The following is a 15,604-nucleotide window of genomic DNA, read 5'->3' on the forward strand; positions in this document are numbered from 1 at the left end:
CTGCGCCAAGTCATTCAGCCCTGTGATCTCTCAGCCCAGTCCCCTCTATGCGGGTACCAACCCTGTGGTTTCCCAGTGGACAACAGCAAGCCCTAGAAAGGCTTTTCAGAGTACAAGCCACGCCCTTCACCTTGATATTCCTGATCAGACTCCAACAAACATTTCTAGCTTTATCTTTCTCCACTGCAGAAAACTGGGGGCTGCTCAAAATACCATTTTTAAAAAATTTTCTAAGCCAAAGGGCCAAGCCGGACATATAAGTGAAACATTTTTAATGGAGAGCATGGATCCCAAAAAGAGGGGGCCTCTGCTACTTGGCCAGTTGTGCCAGGAAGGATTGTAGTTCTGCTGCCAGATCCCTTTTTTTTTTCTTTCTTTCTTTCTGAGAGAAGCCAGAAATGCAATTTGAAAAAAAAAAAAAAAAAAAAAAAGCAAACTGCCTGGTTTGTAACAGTAGGCAATTGATTCAAACATTTAAAACATATCGTGGGTGAAATTTAAAAAAGCCTGTGGACCAGATTCAGCCCTGATCTGTCACTCCTGCCCTGAGCCTGCACATACACTGTTCCCTGTGCTCACACACCAGGAGGCATTCAAGGGCAGGCCCAGATGTGCCTTACTCTAGGTCCCAGTGTGGCCTACAAATTTGCTGAGTGAAAATGGCCCTACATCTGCTATGCACCCTCCTCCAGGACTTGCATATGCTGTTCCCCTTGCCTGAAATGTTCTTTTCCACAAGTACCAAGTTTCCACCAACCTTGAAAACTACAGGGTTGGCAGGGCACGGTGGCTCATGCCTGTAATTGCAGCACTTCGGGAGACCAAGGCGGGTGGATTGAGATCAGGAGTTCAAGACCAGCCTGGCCAACATGGCGAAACCCTGTCTCTGCTAAAAATACAAAAATTAGCCAGGTATGGTGGCGCTACACCTGTAATCTCAGCTCCTCAGGAGGCTGAGGCAGGAGAATCGCTTGGACCTGGGCAGCGGAGGTTGCAGTGAGCTGAGATTGTGCCATTGCACTCTAACCTGGAGAAGAAAATGAGACTCTGTCTCTAAAAAAAAAGAAAGAAAAGAACAGAACAGAAAAGATACAGCTCTTCTATGAAGAATTCCCTCCTCACTAGGGCAGTCATCACTCCCTCCTTGGACTGCCCCAGCCCCTGCACCTCTCTTGCTCTCCTAGACACAACCATTGGAGCTGGGGTTGTGTGTGCCCACCACCAAACTGGGAGCCTCATGAGGACAAGGCCTTTGTCTCACTCACTCTGGGGCCCCAGCATCACCAGAGCTCAGGGTCAGGTATACAGTTAGCCACAGTGGGCATATGTGTTGGACTAATTGAAGTCCCAATTTTCCCCACCATGCTGGCTCCTCAGGCCCTATGAAGGTAACAAGACACAGTACCATCCCCTCCATCTTGGACCTAGAACTCAGAGCTAAGGAAAGCTGCTCTCCTGGGTCAGCAACTCACTGAAAATCAAGAGGGCCATGAAAAGTACTTTATTGAGGTCACTGGGAATACAAGTTATCTGTCCCCAGTCCTAGCCTCAGCCCCTCCTCAGTATAGTCTCATGGGTGGAAAAGACCAGGCTTCCGGACTGCTCTGGGCCACTACCCAGGAGAGGCTGGGCGGTGGGGAAGCGGGGCAGGGGCTCCAGTCCAGGACAGAGGTTCGGGGCAACAAGGGTGATGAAGGCTGAGTCAGGGGCTGAGGGATGCCAACCTCCCAGGGCCGAGGAGGGGGTGGCGTGGCTACCAGCCAGATGCTTTTTAGCAAGTCAAATGCTGTTGGAGGACCCCAGGCTGTTCCAGATGGCGAAGACAGTGAGGGAAAGTATGGTGGCCAGGGACCTCTTGGCGGTGCCACACTCCCCCTGTGCGCAGTGGGTATGCTGGAGGTGTAGGGCATGGGGAAGGTGAACTCCTTTGTCCCTTGTTGCTTCCTTTGCCTCCCCTCCTCTGGGACTTGATCAGGGCTATTGATCCAGAAGGGTGTCATCTTTCTCTCAGAGACCCCAGGCTTGGCCCCTGGCACAGAGAAAGAAGCATAGAGGCCAGCTGAGCTAGAGCCGACAAAGGGAAGGCGAGTACAGGGGCAGGAGCGGGGCTCACCTGGCAAGGGTGGCTGGCAGCCCCGAAGCACCAGTGCAAGGTCAGGCACACAACCATGACAGGCCTGCAAGGTACGCACGATGGCATCTCTGGCATCCTGAATCAGGTTCCTCCGGGGGAAGGCCTGTGGCAAACTCAGCTGACACTGCAGCTCTGCCAGCAGCTGCCCCACGCCAGGCAACTCTGGGGAACTGGGTGGGCCTGGGCCCGAACCTCCAGGCATCTGGTTCTCTTTGTCCCTGGATTGTGGGGCTGTTTCCTGGGCCCTGCCTGGGCTTGGGGAGGGCTTGGCAGGGAGTGTGGGGCTGCCTGGCACCAGTGTCCCACTGCTAAGCAGCCTTGCAACATCTAGGGATTTCACCTCGTGGTTGAAGAGACCCCGATGCTCCCGGCTCAGCCGGCCCTGGGTTATGACCACGAGCTTGGAGGCAGTAGGGACCACAGGTGGATCCCGAATGGCCACAGGAGGATTGTGGTGGGCTAATGGCCGGCGGCTGCCCACCAGGGCCTTGTTACGTTCTCGCCTAGTCTTCCGACGGCGGACACGACCAGGTTTCTCAGGCTGCTGAAAAGGTTGGGAGACTGGTACCCGGGTATCCATGGTGTCCTGCAATATAAAGAGAGAGTGGCCATCAGCATGCAGATAAGTCAAGGGGAGTAGCAAAGTGAATAGGGAGGGCCAGGCACGGTGGCACATGCCTGTAATAGCAACACTGGGGTAGGCCAAGATGGGGGGATCACTTGAGGTCAGGAGTTCAAGACCAGCCTAGCCAACATGGCAAAACCCTGTCTTTACTAAAAATACAAAAATTAGCTGCATGTGATGGTGCATGCCTGTAATCCCAGCTACTCGGGAGGCTGAGGCAGGAGAATCGCTTTAACCCAGGAGATGGAGGTTACAGTGAGCCGAGATTGTGCCACTGCACGATAAACCTGGGCAACAGAGTGAGACTCTGTCTCAAAAAAAAAAAGAAAAAGAAAAAGAAAAAAATTTGCTGGGATTCCATGGCCCACACCTGTAGTCCCAGCTACTAGGGAAGCTGAGGTGGGAGGATCCCTTGAGCCCAGGAGTTTACGCTGAGCTATGATTGCACCACTGTGCCCCAGCCTAGGCAAGAGAGTGAGACCTTGTCTCTCAAAAGAGAGAGAGAAGATGAGAGAAAATAAGTGAGCAGAGAGAGATTGGAAAAGGTTGGTCAGATAAGGAATCACAGGGGTAGGATGAAGTCGAAGGAATCACTGCTAATGGGAAGAGAAGCCAGGAAATAGAGAAAGGCTATTAGGAACAGGGACAAGGGGAAACAGTTAAAAGATGGAGGGTGGGGGCCAGGCGCAGTGGCTCATGCCTGTAGTCCCAACACTTTGGGAGGCCGAGGTGGGTGGATCATTTGAGGTCAGGAGTTGGAGACCAGCCTGGCCATCATGTGAAACTCCGCCTCTACTAAAAACACAAAAATTAGCCGGGCGTTGTGGTGAATGCCTGTAATCTCACCTACTCAGGAGGCTGAGGCAGGAGAATCACTTGAAATCGGGAGGCGGAGGTTGCAGTGAGCCGAGATCGCGCCACTGCACTCCAGCCTGGCGGACACAATGAGACTCGGTCTCAAAAAAGAAAGAAAGAAAGAAAGAAAAAAAAAGGTGGAGGGTGGCGAAGGGGTCATGAGATTGGAGGGATCTGGGGTACCGAAAGGGATTCTGGACGGAGAAATCCAGGGGTAGACGAGGTACAGGGGAATACAGAAAGTGGAAAGAGATGGTAGACTAAAAGAAACAGGAGAGGGAGAGCAGCAAGGAATTCCAGCGAGCCTGAGAAAACCTCGAGAGAACAGAAAGGGAGACAGAGGCGCGATCAGGGACAGGGCCTGATCACAAAGGAAGGGCCTAGGGCAGGAGAGGAAGCATGGTGGCCAGCCGTGGTAGGGCAGGGGTCTCAGAGTGAAGGGAGTGGGGTATAGTTGGTAGGAGCTGGGTAGGGGAAGGGCACGTCTCCTGCCCCAACGATCCCCAGCCCTTCCCACTTCACGTACCTGTGGGGCGCAATGGCTTCCTTTCCGCGGTGACCCCAGCTCTCGAAGCCACCTGGCGCTGTTCCGGGCCTCGGGCACCCCTACACGCATGCGCGTGCCCTTTCCATGCCCTTTGGCTTCGTGGCTCTGAGAGGACGGAAACCCAGAGGCGCGTGCCAGAGAAGTGCCGGTTATAGCCCCGCCCCTCCCAGCCCCAATTTCAGAACTCTCCCTTTCTTGGTCTTAGCACCTCCCATCCACCAATTGGCTGTGAGGTTCACTAGGTCCGCCCCCTTCCTGAATGCTGATTGGTTCTGATAGCTATCGGCGGTCTTTAGGGGGCTGGTTGAGACCAGGCGTGCCAAGCGGAAGAAGGGTCATCGTAGCCCCCATGCACAGCAGTCCCCCAAGCAGCCACAGACATATTCCCTAGAAAACTTATATAGTTGGCCGGGCGTGGTGGATCACGCCTGTAATCCCAGCACTTTGGGAGGCTCAGGCGGGGAGATCACGAGATCAGGAGATCGAGACCATGCTGGCTAACACGGTGAAACCCCGTCTCTACTAAAAATACAAAAAATTAGCCAGGCATGGTGGCGGGCGCCTGTAGTCCCAGCTACTCGCTGAGGCAGGAGAATGGCGTGAACCCGGGAGACGGAGCTTGCAGTGAGCCGAGATCGCACCACAGCACTCCAGCCTGGGCGACAGAGCGAGACTCCATCTCTAAATAAATAAATAAATAAATAAATAAATAAATAAATAAATAAGCTGGGCGCAGTGGCGCGTGCCTGTGTGCCCAGCTACTTGGGAGGCTGATGCAGGAGGATCGCTTAAGCCTAGGAGGTGGAGGCAGCAGTGAGCCATGATCAGACCCCTGCACTCCAGCCTGAGGGAGAGGGCAAGACCCCGTAAAAGAAAAAAAAAGTAGGCCGGGCGCAGTGGCTCACGACTATATATCCAGCGACTCAGGAGGCTGGGGCAGGAGAATTGCTTGAACCTGGGAAGTGGAGGTTGCAGTGAGCCGAGATCGCACGACCGCACTCTAGACTGGGCAACAGAATAACACTCCATCTCAAAAAAAAGTTAGTATAGTGTTGTGATTCATAGCTAGGGTTGGTTTAAATGCCCAAAGTGGCACAATTGGGCTGTGTGACTTTGGAAACGTTTGTAACTGGTCAGACTTAGTTTTCTGACCTGTAAAATGGGATTGGTAATAAAACTAGCTTCCTCATTTGGTTGCTAGAAGGATAAACTAGACCAATATGTCTAACTTGAAATGGGCCTTGTGAATGAAGAATGCCTGGAAGCTTTCTTTCTCACCAAGTTTTGCTTCAGGAACTGCTCCAACTTACCTGTCTACACTTGTCCCCTCAGACTTTACTTTTAAATTTTTTTTTCTCAGCTGGGCACAGTGGCTCACACTTGTAATCCCAGCACTTCGGGAGGCCAAGGTGGGTAGATCATGAGATCAGGAGATTGAGACCATCCTGGATAACACAGTGAAACCTCATCTCTACTAAAAATACAAAAAATTAGCCGGGTGTGGTGGCACACGCCTGTAGTCCCACATACTTGGGAGGCTGAGGCAGGAGAATCACTTGAATTCGGGAGGCAGAGGTTGCAGTGAGCCGAGATCACGCCATTGCACTCCAGCTTGGGCAACAGAGCGAGACTCTACCTCAAAAAAATGAAAAAAAAAAAATATCTCTCTTTTTTTGCTTTTTTTTTTTTTTTTTTGAGACAGAGTCTTGCTCTGTTGCCCAGGCTGGAGTGCAGTGGCGCTCTCGGCTCACTGCAAGCTCCGTCTCCTGGGTTCACACCCTTCTCCTGGCTCAGCCTCCCCAGTAGCTGGGACTACAGAGGCCCACCACCACGACTGGCTAATTTTTTTGTTTTTTTTAGTAGAGACGGAGTTTCACCTTAGCCAGGATGGTCTCGATCTGCTGACCTCGTGATCTGCCTGTCTCGGCCTCCCAAAGTGTTGGGATTACAGGCGTGAGCCACCGCGCCCAGCCAAAAATTTCTCTCTTATTATACCACTGACTTGAAGGCATAATTATGACTTCTTTTCTTTTCTTTTCTTTTCTTTTCTTTTTGACATGGAATTTCAATCTGTCACCCAGGCTGGAGTGCAGTGGCAGTGGCACAATCTCGACTGACTGCAACCTCCACCTCCCGGGTTCAAGCGATTCTCCTGCCTCAGCCTCCCAGGTAACTGGGACTACAGGCATAGACCACCATGCCCAGCTAATCTTTGTTTTTTGTGTTTTGTTTTTTGTTTTGAGACGGAATCTCACTCTGTCTCCTAGGCTGGAGTACAGTGGCACAATCTCAGCTCTCGGCTCACTGCAAGCTCTGCGTCCCGGGTTCATGCCATTCTTCTGCCTCAGCCTCATGAGTAGCTGGGACTACAGGCGCACGCCACCATGCCTGGCTAATTTTTTGTATTTTTAGTAGAGACGGGGTTTTGCCATGTTAGCCAGGATGGTCTCAAACTCTTGACCTCGTGATCTGCCTGCCTCAGCCTCCCAAAGTGCTGGGATTACAGACGTGAGCCACTGTGCCTGGCCTAATCTTTGTATTTTTTAATAGAGATGGGGTTTTGCTCTGTTGGTCAGGCTGGTCTCGAACTCCTGACCCCAAGTGATCCGCCCACTTCAGCCTCCCAAAGTGCCAGGATTACAGGAGTGAGCCACTGCGCCTGGCTGATTATTACTTCTTTTTTGGAGACAGAGACTCACTCTGTCACCCAACCTGGAGTGCAGTGACACAATCATGGTCCACTGCCGCCTCATCTCCCAGGCTCAAGCAATCCTCCTACCTCAGCCTCCCAAGTAACTGGGACTACAGGCACTTGCCTTTTTTTTTTTTTTTTTCTTGAGACAGGGTCTCACTATGTTACCCAGGCTGGTCTCAAACTCCTGGGCTCAAGCGATCCTCGCACCTCAACCTCCCCAGTAGCTGGGACTACAGGCATGCATCACTGCACCTGGCTCCCTCAGACTTTATTTATTTGTTTATGTAATTGAGACAGAGTCTCGCTGTGTCACCCAAGCTGGGCTGCTGTATCACCCAGGCTGGGCTGCAGTGGTGCCATCTCAGCTGACTGCAACCTCTGCCTCCTGGACTCAAGCGATTATCCTGCCTCAGCCTCCCAAGTAGCTGGGACTACAGGTGTGTGCCACCATGCCCAGCTAAATTTTTTTTTTTTTAATTTTAGTAGAGATGGGGTTTTGCCATGTTGGCCAGGCTGGTTGACTTCAAGTGATCTGCCCATGTCAGCCTCCCAAAGTGCTGAGATTACAGGCATGAGCCTCCATGCCGGCCTCCCTCACATTTTAAAATCGAGCTATTCCACGATATTCCCCCTGCCTAATAAGAAAGTGATTACCTGTGTCTTTTCTTTCTGCTTGCCCAGCCTTCCTTATCTTTCAGACCCAGCTGAGATACTACTCCTAGGAAACCCATAGTCCTCAGAGTCCTTCTCCTCTTCCTCCCCAAAGGTCCCTGTCTCAAACACAACTTTGACACCCCTACACCTCTGTGTCTGGATCTGTCTCCCTGAATACACTGGAAAAAGGTCAGGGGCTCACCCACTCATTTACTATTCATTCAGCAAGTACTTGTGGAACAACCACTGTGTGCCTGGCCGGTTCCAGGGAAGTGGAGTGAAAAAGAACATAAACACAATGAATAACACTCATCTCTGTCTCAGTATCAATCCACCTCGAAGGAATAAATACATGGGAAGGTCCCACCTGGGGTGGGGCTACAAGAACATGACCAGGACGTTTAGCGGGGAGTGAGACCCCCACCTGGTCCCAGAGAAGAGGGAGATCTGAGAAGACACTGAGGTCTGAGATTAATTTGGGGCGGCGTTTGGGGAGAGGCGCGACCCTAGGTGGCCTTGGTTGTGGATGTAGGTTTCAGAGCTCAGACACAGTTGGCCTGTGGGTTTAGAGAGTGGTGTAGAGGCTGCAGATCTGCAAGATGATCTGCCGAAGGGACGCCAGACTGGACCTGAGCCCTGGAGGCGTCTCTAATTTCCTTTCTCTTTCTGCACCTTCTTCTACCCTCCACGCAGGTCCACGCAGGTCCTATGGTGTCTTGAATGCAAAGATACGTAGTTTATATGTTATGCCGCGCGCGCGCGCACACACGGTGTTTTGAGTAGGGGTCCTGTGATGTCTTGAATGCAAAGATATGCACTTTAGATTTTTTTTTTTTTTTTTTTTTTTTGAGACGGAGTCTTGCTCTGTCGCCCAGGCTGGCGTGCAGTGGCGCGATCTCGGCTCACTGCAAGCTCCGCCTCCCGGGTTCACGCCATTCTCCTGCCTCAGCCTCCCCAGTAGCTGGGACTACAGGCGCCTGCCACCAAGCCCGGCTAATTTTTTGTATTTTTAGTAGAGACGGGGTTTCACCGTGTTAGCCAGGATGGTCTCGATCTCCTGATCTCGTGATCCGCCCGCCTCGGCCTCCTAAAGTGCTGGGATTACAGATCACAGGCTTGAGCCACCGCGCCCGGCCGTACTTTAGATTTTAACTAACACACACACACACACACACACACACACACACACACACACACACACACAGTGTTTTGAGTAGGGGAAGCCCACGAGCAGATAGGCTTACTAAAGCCCTGGCGCTGCCTTAGAGTGGCTCCTTAGAACGGAGCCTCGAATGTTTACGTTTTGTCATCTTCCTTTTCTGTCCCCCACATCAGTAGAAAATGGGAGCGTCCCCTCCTAGCCAGGTGCATTCGAGCCACCCCTTCAAGGGAATCCAAGAATGGACTCGTCCACTCCCTCCCCTCCCCCCACCACGTGAATGGGCCCCCCGCCCCTCCGCCCCCCCACAACAGTAGGTGGTCCCTTCCGCACATTTCGCTCTGTGCAGCAAATGGTTTCTTCCCATTTGCTAGAAAGACGGCTAGATCTTCCCCGCCCACTCTCGACTCTTCAGGTAGTTCGCCCCTCCCCGTGGCCGGTGGGTGGTTTCTCCCTCCTCCCCGCCTCGGGAGCTGGATGGTCTCGCCTCTCCCTCCCCCAGCCCCGTGCCGGGTGCGCGGCCTGGGAGTCAGCGGCCGAGCGGGAAGCGCTGGGCGAGCCCACTGCGCGGCCATCGTGGGGGAAGCGAAGGTTCCTGATTCCACCTCCCTCCTAAGTGAAGGTTTCTGTCCCTGGAGAGGCGGCGGCGCCCTGTATCGGCCTTCGTCCTCTGCGGGTGTGCTATCGTTGGGACGGTCCTTTGTTGCCTCGAGGGGTAGGAGTGGGCGTGGCGGAGCTAGCTCGGTCTGGAACACTCCCGGGCCGACCCGACTCGCTCATCCTGCAGGAGCTGCGGCGCCAAGATGAGCCGAGAGGAGAACCCAGCTAGCAAGCCCACGCCGGTGCAGGACGTACAGGGCGACGGGCGCTGGATGTCCCTGGTGAGCGTTCCCACCTGGGATATTGAGGAGTCCGGGGGGCGGGGGGCGGGGGTGGCTCAGGAGAACGGCTGGTTCGTGCCACTCTCACTACCTGATTGGGAAACAGAGCAGTTGGGGAGGCGCTGCCTAAGGGAGCAGGGCGGGGTGGGCCCAGGAGCGTGCGTGCCATTGACTCCCTCTCGCGCGCTCCCGCAGCACCATCGGTTCGTGGCTGACAGCAAAGATAAAGAACCCGAAGTCGTCTTCATCGGGGACTCCTTGGTCCAGCTAATGCACCAGTGCGAGGTGAGGGCAGTCCCTCTCTCCCTGCCCCATCCAGCCCTGTGCCCATGCTGACACATCTCGACCAGAACCCCGGCCAGGTGGGGTATTACGGGAGTACCCAGATTGGCCTGAGGCAGCCTGAGGCTACTAGAATCTTGGTGTAAGGTGCAACATTCTATTGAGAAGGAAATGTATGCCTTGGTTTTATCAGATGGGATTTGTGTATAATGTACTAAGACCTAAAATAAGGTTTTCCTGCCATAGGCTTGCCTAAAGTGAGGCTCTTTCTTGTTTGCTTTAAGCAGTGCGAAGCCCTGATGGGTTTACACAAAGCTATAGTCACTTTACAGGAAGTGAAGGTCAACTCTAATGGCACTCCACAAAAAGGACTCAATCATAATAATATCTTTCCACAAAGCATGTCCAACTGTAATGGCTTTCGTCAAAATAAGTTTCAACTGTAATACCGTTGGTTCAATGCATGGCTCAAGCAGACTGGATTTTCATAAAGTGAGTCTTGCTTCTGTGGGCCTTGGTTTATTTTGTTTGTTGGTTGGTTGGTTTTTGAGACGGGGTCTTGCTCTGTCACCCAGGCTGGCTTGCAGTGGTATGATCTCTGTTCACTTCAACCTCTGCCTCCTGGGCTCAAGCGAAACTCCCACCTAAGCCTCCTGAGTAGCTGGGACTACAGGTGTCCACCACCATGCACCCAGCTAATTTTTGTAGAGTTAGGGTTTTGCCCTGTTGCGCGGGTTGGTCTTGAACTCTTGGGCTCAAGCAGTCCACCCACCTCAGCATGCCTGGGGCTTGGTTTAAAGTGAGAGACTCTAGGCCAGGTGTGGTGGCTCACACCTGTAATCCCAGCACTTTGGGAGGCCGAGGCAGGCGGATGACCTGAGGTCAGGAGTTCGAGACCAGCCTGGCCAACATGGCGAAACCCTGTCTCTACTAAAAGTACAAAAATTAGCTGGGCACGGTGACACATACCTATAGTCCCAGCTATTTGGGAGGCTGAGGCAGGAGAATCACTAGAACCCAGGAGGCAGAGATTGCAATGAGCTGAGATCACACTACTGCACTCCAGCCTGGGCGACAAGAGTGAAACTCCGTCTCAAAAAATAAATAGGCTGGGCACCGTGGCTCATGCCTGTAATCCCAACACTTTGGGAGGCCGAGGCGGGTGGATCACCTGAGGTCAGGAGTTCGAGACCAGCCTGGCCCACATGGTGAAACCCCATCTCTACTAAAAAATACAAAAAATTAGCCGGGCGTGGTGGCATACACCTATAGTCCCAGCTACTCGGGAGGCTGAGACATGAGAATCGCTTGAAGTAGGGAGGCGGAGGTTGCAGTGAGCCGAGATAGTGCCACTGCACTCCAGCATGTGTAACAGAGTAAGACTGTCTCAAAAATAAAATAACTCTCTCAAAAATAAAATGAAAAATAAATAAAAATTAATAGATTTCTATAAAGTGAGGTTCAGCCATGCTGGAGTTTGCTCCAGGTGAAATTTTAAGACTGCTTCCATGAAGTAAGATTCTTCCATAATGGCATTCGGTTAATACCTGGACAGAGGGGGATGGTCCATGGGGACAGTGCCCTTGTGCCCATACCACTTCTTGCCCACAGATCTGGCGGGAGCTCTTTTCTCCTCTGCATGCACTTAACTTTGGCATCGGTGGTGATGGCACACAGCATGTACTGTGGCGGCTGGAGAATGGGGAGCTGGAACACATCCGGCCCAAGGTGAGCGGGGCTTGGGTGGGGCTCTAAAACATCTTTTGGCTGCCCCCTCACCACTGCTTCATGTCTCTTTTCCCACAGATTGTGGTGGTCTGGGTGGGCACCAACAACCACGGACACACAGCAGAGCAGGTGACTGGTGGCATCAAGGCCATTGTGCAACTGGTGAATGAGCGGCAGCCCCAGGCCCGGGTTGTGGTGCTGGTGAGAGGCTGGGAGGGTGGGAAAGGAAGAATGGCAGTGGTCTGGGACCCCCTCAGATACAGCCACAGTTGGCACGGTTCTAGGCAACTTGACATAGAGCAGTGGCTTTCAGGCAGAATCTCACATTGGAGCTTGCTGCACCCTTCAGAGTGGCTGTGGTTGAAAATGTGCTCAGAGACCAGTTAGCCTTTTTTGCCCAGGGATGGCTTGAGACTTTGGAGGTATTGAAAAACTAAAAAACGGTTGGGCACATGCCTGTAATCCGAACACTTTGGGAGGCCAAGGTGGGAGGATAACCTGAGGTCAGGAGTTTGAGACCAGCCTGGCCAACGTGGCAAAACCCTGTCTCTACTAAAAATACAAAAATTAGCTGGGCATGCTGGCATGCGCCTGTAATCCCAGTTACTTGGGAGGCTAAGGCAGGAGAACCACTTGAACCTGGGAGGCGGAGGTTACAGTGAGCCGAGATCACGCCATTGTATTCCAGCCTGGGCAACAGAGGGAGACTCCGTCTCAAAAACAAAAAGAAGGCCGAGGCGGGTGGATCACGAGGTCAGGAGATCGAGACCATCCTGGCTAACACGGTGAAATCCCATCTCTACTAAAAATACAAAAAATTAGCTGGGTGTGGTGGCGGGTGCCTGTAGTCCCAGCTACTCAGGAGGCTGAGGCAGGAGAATGGTGTGAATCTGAGAGGCGGAGCTAGCAGTGAGTGGAGATCATGCCACTGCACTCTAGCTTGGGTGACAGAGAGAAACTGTCTCGAAAAAAGAAAAATTCAAAAATGGTTGGGCATGGTGGCTCGTGCCTGTAATCCCAGCACTTTGAGAAGCTGAGGTGGGAGGATTGCTTGAGCCCAGGAGTTCAAGACCAGCCTGGGATGTAGCAAGACATTGTCTCTACTAAAAATTGTTAAAAATTAGCTGGGCGTGGCTGGGCGCAGTGACTCATGCCTGTAATCCCAGAACTTTGGGAGGCCGAGGCGGGCGGATCATGAGGTCAGGAGATCATGAGGTCAGGATATCGAGACCATCCTGGCTAACATGGTGAAACCCTGTTTCTACTAAAAATACAAAAAAAAAAACTAGCCGGGTGTGATGGTGGGCCCCTGTAGTCCCAGCTACTCAGGAGGCTGAGGCAGCAGAATGGAGTGAACCCGGGAGGCGGAGCTTGCTGTGAGCTGAGATCGCGCCACTGCACTCCAGCCTGGGCGACAGAGCAAGACTCCGTCTCAAAAAGAAAAAAAAAATTAGTTGGGCATGGACTGGGCACAGTAGCTCATGCCTGTACTCCTAGCACTTTGGGAGGCTGAGGCGGGCGGATCACCTGAGGTCGGGAGTTCAAGAGCAGCCTGACCAAATGTGGAGAAATCCCACTAAAAATACAAAATTAGCCGGGCGTGGTGGCACATGCTTGTAATGCCAGCTACTCGGGAGGCTAAGGCAGGAGAATCGCTTGAACCCAGGAGGCGGAGGTTGGGGTGAGCCAAGATCGCACTATTGCACTCCATCCTGGGCAATGAGTGAAACTCTGTCTGAAAAAAAAAAAAAAAAAAAAAGGCCAGGTGCGGTGGCTCATGCCTGTAATCCTACCACTTTGGGAGGCCGAGGCGGGCAGATCACGAGGTCAGGAAATCGAGACCATCCTGGCTAACACAGTGAAACCCCGTCTCTACTGAAAATACAAAAAGTTAGCCGGGCGTGGTGGTGGGCGCCTGTAGTCCCAGCTACTCGGGAGGCTGAGGCAGAAGAATGGCATGAACCCGGGAGGTGGAGCTTGCAGTGAGCCCAGATCGCGCCACTGCATCCAGCCTGGGCAACAGAGCCAGACTCCGTCTCAAAAAAAAAAAAAAAGAAAAAAAGAAAAATAGCTGGCTATGATGGTGTGCAAAACCTGTAACCCCAGCTACTTGGGAGGCTAAAGGGGAAGGAACACTTGAGCCCAGGAATTCAAGGTAACAGTGACTTGTGATCATGCTACCGCACTCCAGCCTGGGTGACAGAGACCCTGTCTCACCAGAAAACAAAAGAAAAATCCTCAAACAACCTTGAATAGGCCAAAAGTTGTCAGGCATTCCTGGGGTAAATCTAGGCTTCATTACTTGTGGGTAGCTAAGACATTTCCTCTTCTGAAAGGGGATTGATCCCTTGCCATGAGCCATGATGTTGATATCTTTTATTTATTTATTTTTTTTGAGACAGAGTCTGCCCTGTTGCCCAGGCCAGAGTGCAGTGGCACAATCTGGGCTCACTGCAACCTCCTCCTCCTGGGTTCAAGCGATTCTTCTGCCTCAGCCTCCAGAGTAGCTGGGACTGCAGATGTGCACCACCACGCCTGGTTAATTTTTGTATTTTTATTTTATTTATTTTTTTGAGACAGTCTCGCTCTGTTGCCCAGGCTGGAGTGCAGTGAAGCAATCTCGGCTCGCTGCAAGCTCTGTCTCCCAGGTTCACGCCATTCTGCCTCAGCCTCCCGAGTAGCTGGGACTACAGGCACACACCACCACACCCGGCTGTTTTTTTTTTTTTTTGTATTTTTTCAATAGAGATGGGGTTTCACTATGTTAGTCAGGCTGGTCTAGATCTCCTGACCTTGTGATCCACCCGCCTTGGCCTCCCAAAGTGCTGGGATTACAGGCGTGAGCCACTGCACCCGGCCTAATTTTTGTATTTTTAGTAGAGATGGGGTTTCACTACGTTGACCTGGCTGGTCTTGAACTCCTGACCTCAAGTGATCCACCCACCTCAGCCTCCCAAAGTGCTGGGATTACAGGAGTGAGCAACCGTGCCTCACCTATTTATTTATTTATTTATTTATTATTTTTATTTATAAAGAACAGAGATTTACTTCTTACACTTCTGGAGGCTGGGAAGTTTAGGATCAAGGGGTCAACATCTGACAGGGGCCTTCTTTCTCAGTCATCCCATGGTGGAAAAAAGGTCAAGAGAGGGAAAGAGAGAGAGAGAGAGACAGAGACAGGACAAGAGAGCCATTTATTTATTTTTTGAGACAGGATCTGGCTCTGTTGCCCAGGCTGGAGTGCAGTGGCATGATCTAAGCTCACCGCAACCTCTGCTTCCAGGGCTCACTCAAGTGATCCTCCCATCTCAGCGTCCCGAGTGGCTGGGACTGTGTGTATTTTTGTTAGAGATGGGGTTTCACCATGTTGCCCAGGTTGGTCTCCAACTCCTGGACTCAAGCGACCCATCCAGCTCTGTCTCGCGTCATGCTGGGATTACAGGCGTGAGCCACTGCACCTGGCCAATGTCAACGTTTTTCTAAGTGATACTTGGAAAGAGGCTAAAACCCAGAAGTCTCTTGCTAAATGAGAGCTAGGATGTGTTATTTAGGAACTACCCTCCTGCCCTCCCCACTTGCCCATCCCTAGTGTTTTCTGCAGCTGGAAACTTCATAGTGTTGGGTGAAGGACAGGTTGGCACAGAGAACGGGATACCCAAATGCTTGTTTCCTTACTACACCTCATGTTCCTGCTCAGGGTCTGCTTCCGCGAGGCCAGCATCCCAACCCACTTCGGGAGAAGAACCGACGGGTGAATGAGCTGGTACGGGCAGCACTGGCTGGCCACCCTCGGGCTCACTTCCTAGATGCCGACCCTGGATTTGTGCACTCAGATGGCACCATCAGCCACCATGACATGTATGATTACCTACATCTGAGCCGCCTGGGCTACACACCTGTTTGCCGGGCTCTGCACTCCCTGCTTCTGCGTCTGCTGGCCCAAGACCAGGGCCAAGGTGCTCCCCTGCTGGAGCCCGCACCCTAAGCATCCTGCTGCCTTCCCACAACATTAAACTCTCCTTCCTCGGCGTGCTGTTTCCTGCT

General features: G+C 52.4%; 2 protein-coding genes across 4 annotated transcripts; one reads left to right on the top strand and one right to left on the bottom strand.

Moving 5' to 3' along the window:
* Nucleotides 1–1,559: 1,559 nt before the first annotated feature.
* PRR19 (proline rich 19) lies at nucleotides 1,560–4,261 on the bottom strand. The gene is made up of 2 exons (XM_073016422.1): nucleotides 2,114–4,261; nucleotides 1,560–2,029 (listed from the first exon to the last, which is right to left on the bottom strand). Exons 1-2 carry the CDS (start codon nucleotides 2,808–2,810, stop codon nucleotides 1,560–1,562), a joined length of 1,167 nt encoding a protein of 388 aa, XP_072872523.1. The 5' UTR covers nucleotides 2,811–4,261.
* Nucleotides 4,262–8,968: 4,707 nt separating this feature from the next.
* Nucleotides 8,969–15,588, top strand: PAFAH1B3 (platelet activating factor acetylhydrolase 1b catalytic subunit 3). Of its 3 annotated transcripts, XM_073016419.1 has the most exons (7): nucleotides 8,994–9,084; nucleotides 9,172–9,345; nucleotides 9,457–9,550; nucleotides 9,746–9,835; nucleotides 11,444–11,560; nucleotides 11,639–11,761; nucleotides 15,258–15,588. In XM_073016419.1, the coding sequence occupies exons 3-7, from the start codon at nucleotides 9,473–9,475 to the stop codon at nucleotides 15,543–15,545; spliced, it is 696 nt and encodes a 231-aa protein (XP_072872520.1). In that variant the 5' UTR covers nucleotides 8,994–9,084; nucleotides 9,172–9,345; nucleotides 9,457–9,472; the 3' UTR covers nucleotides 15,546–15,588. The 3 variants fall into 3 exon arrangements, with proteins under 3 accessions (XP_007995178.2, XP_072872520.1, XP_072872521.1); XM_007996987.3 differs by lacking the exon at nucleotides 9,172–9,345 and having other exon boundaries at nucleotides 8,969–9,084; XM_073016420.1 differs by lacking the exon at nucleotides 8,994–9,084 and having other exon boundaries at nucleotides 9,104–9,345; nucleotides 11,639–11,722.
* The last annotated feature ends 16 nt before the right edge of the window (nucleotides 15,589–15,604 follow it).

This window comes from Chlorocebus sabaeus, chromosome 6 (assembly GCF_047675955.1).
Source record: "Chlorocebus sabaeus isolate Y175 chromosome 6, mChlSab1.0.hap1, whole genome shotgun sequence".
Classification (NCBI taxonomy): domain Eukaryota; kingdom Metazoa; phylum Chordata; class Mammalia; order Primates; family Cercopithecidae; genus Chlorocebus; species Chlorocebus sabaeus.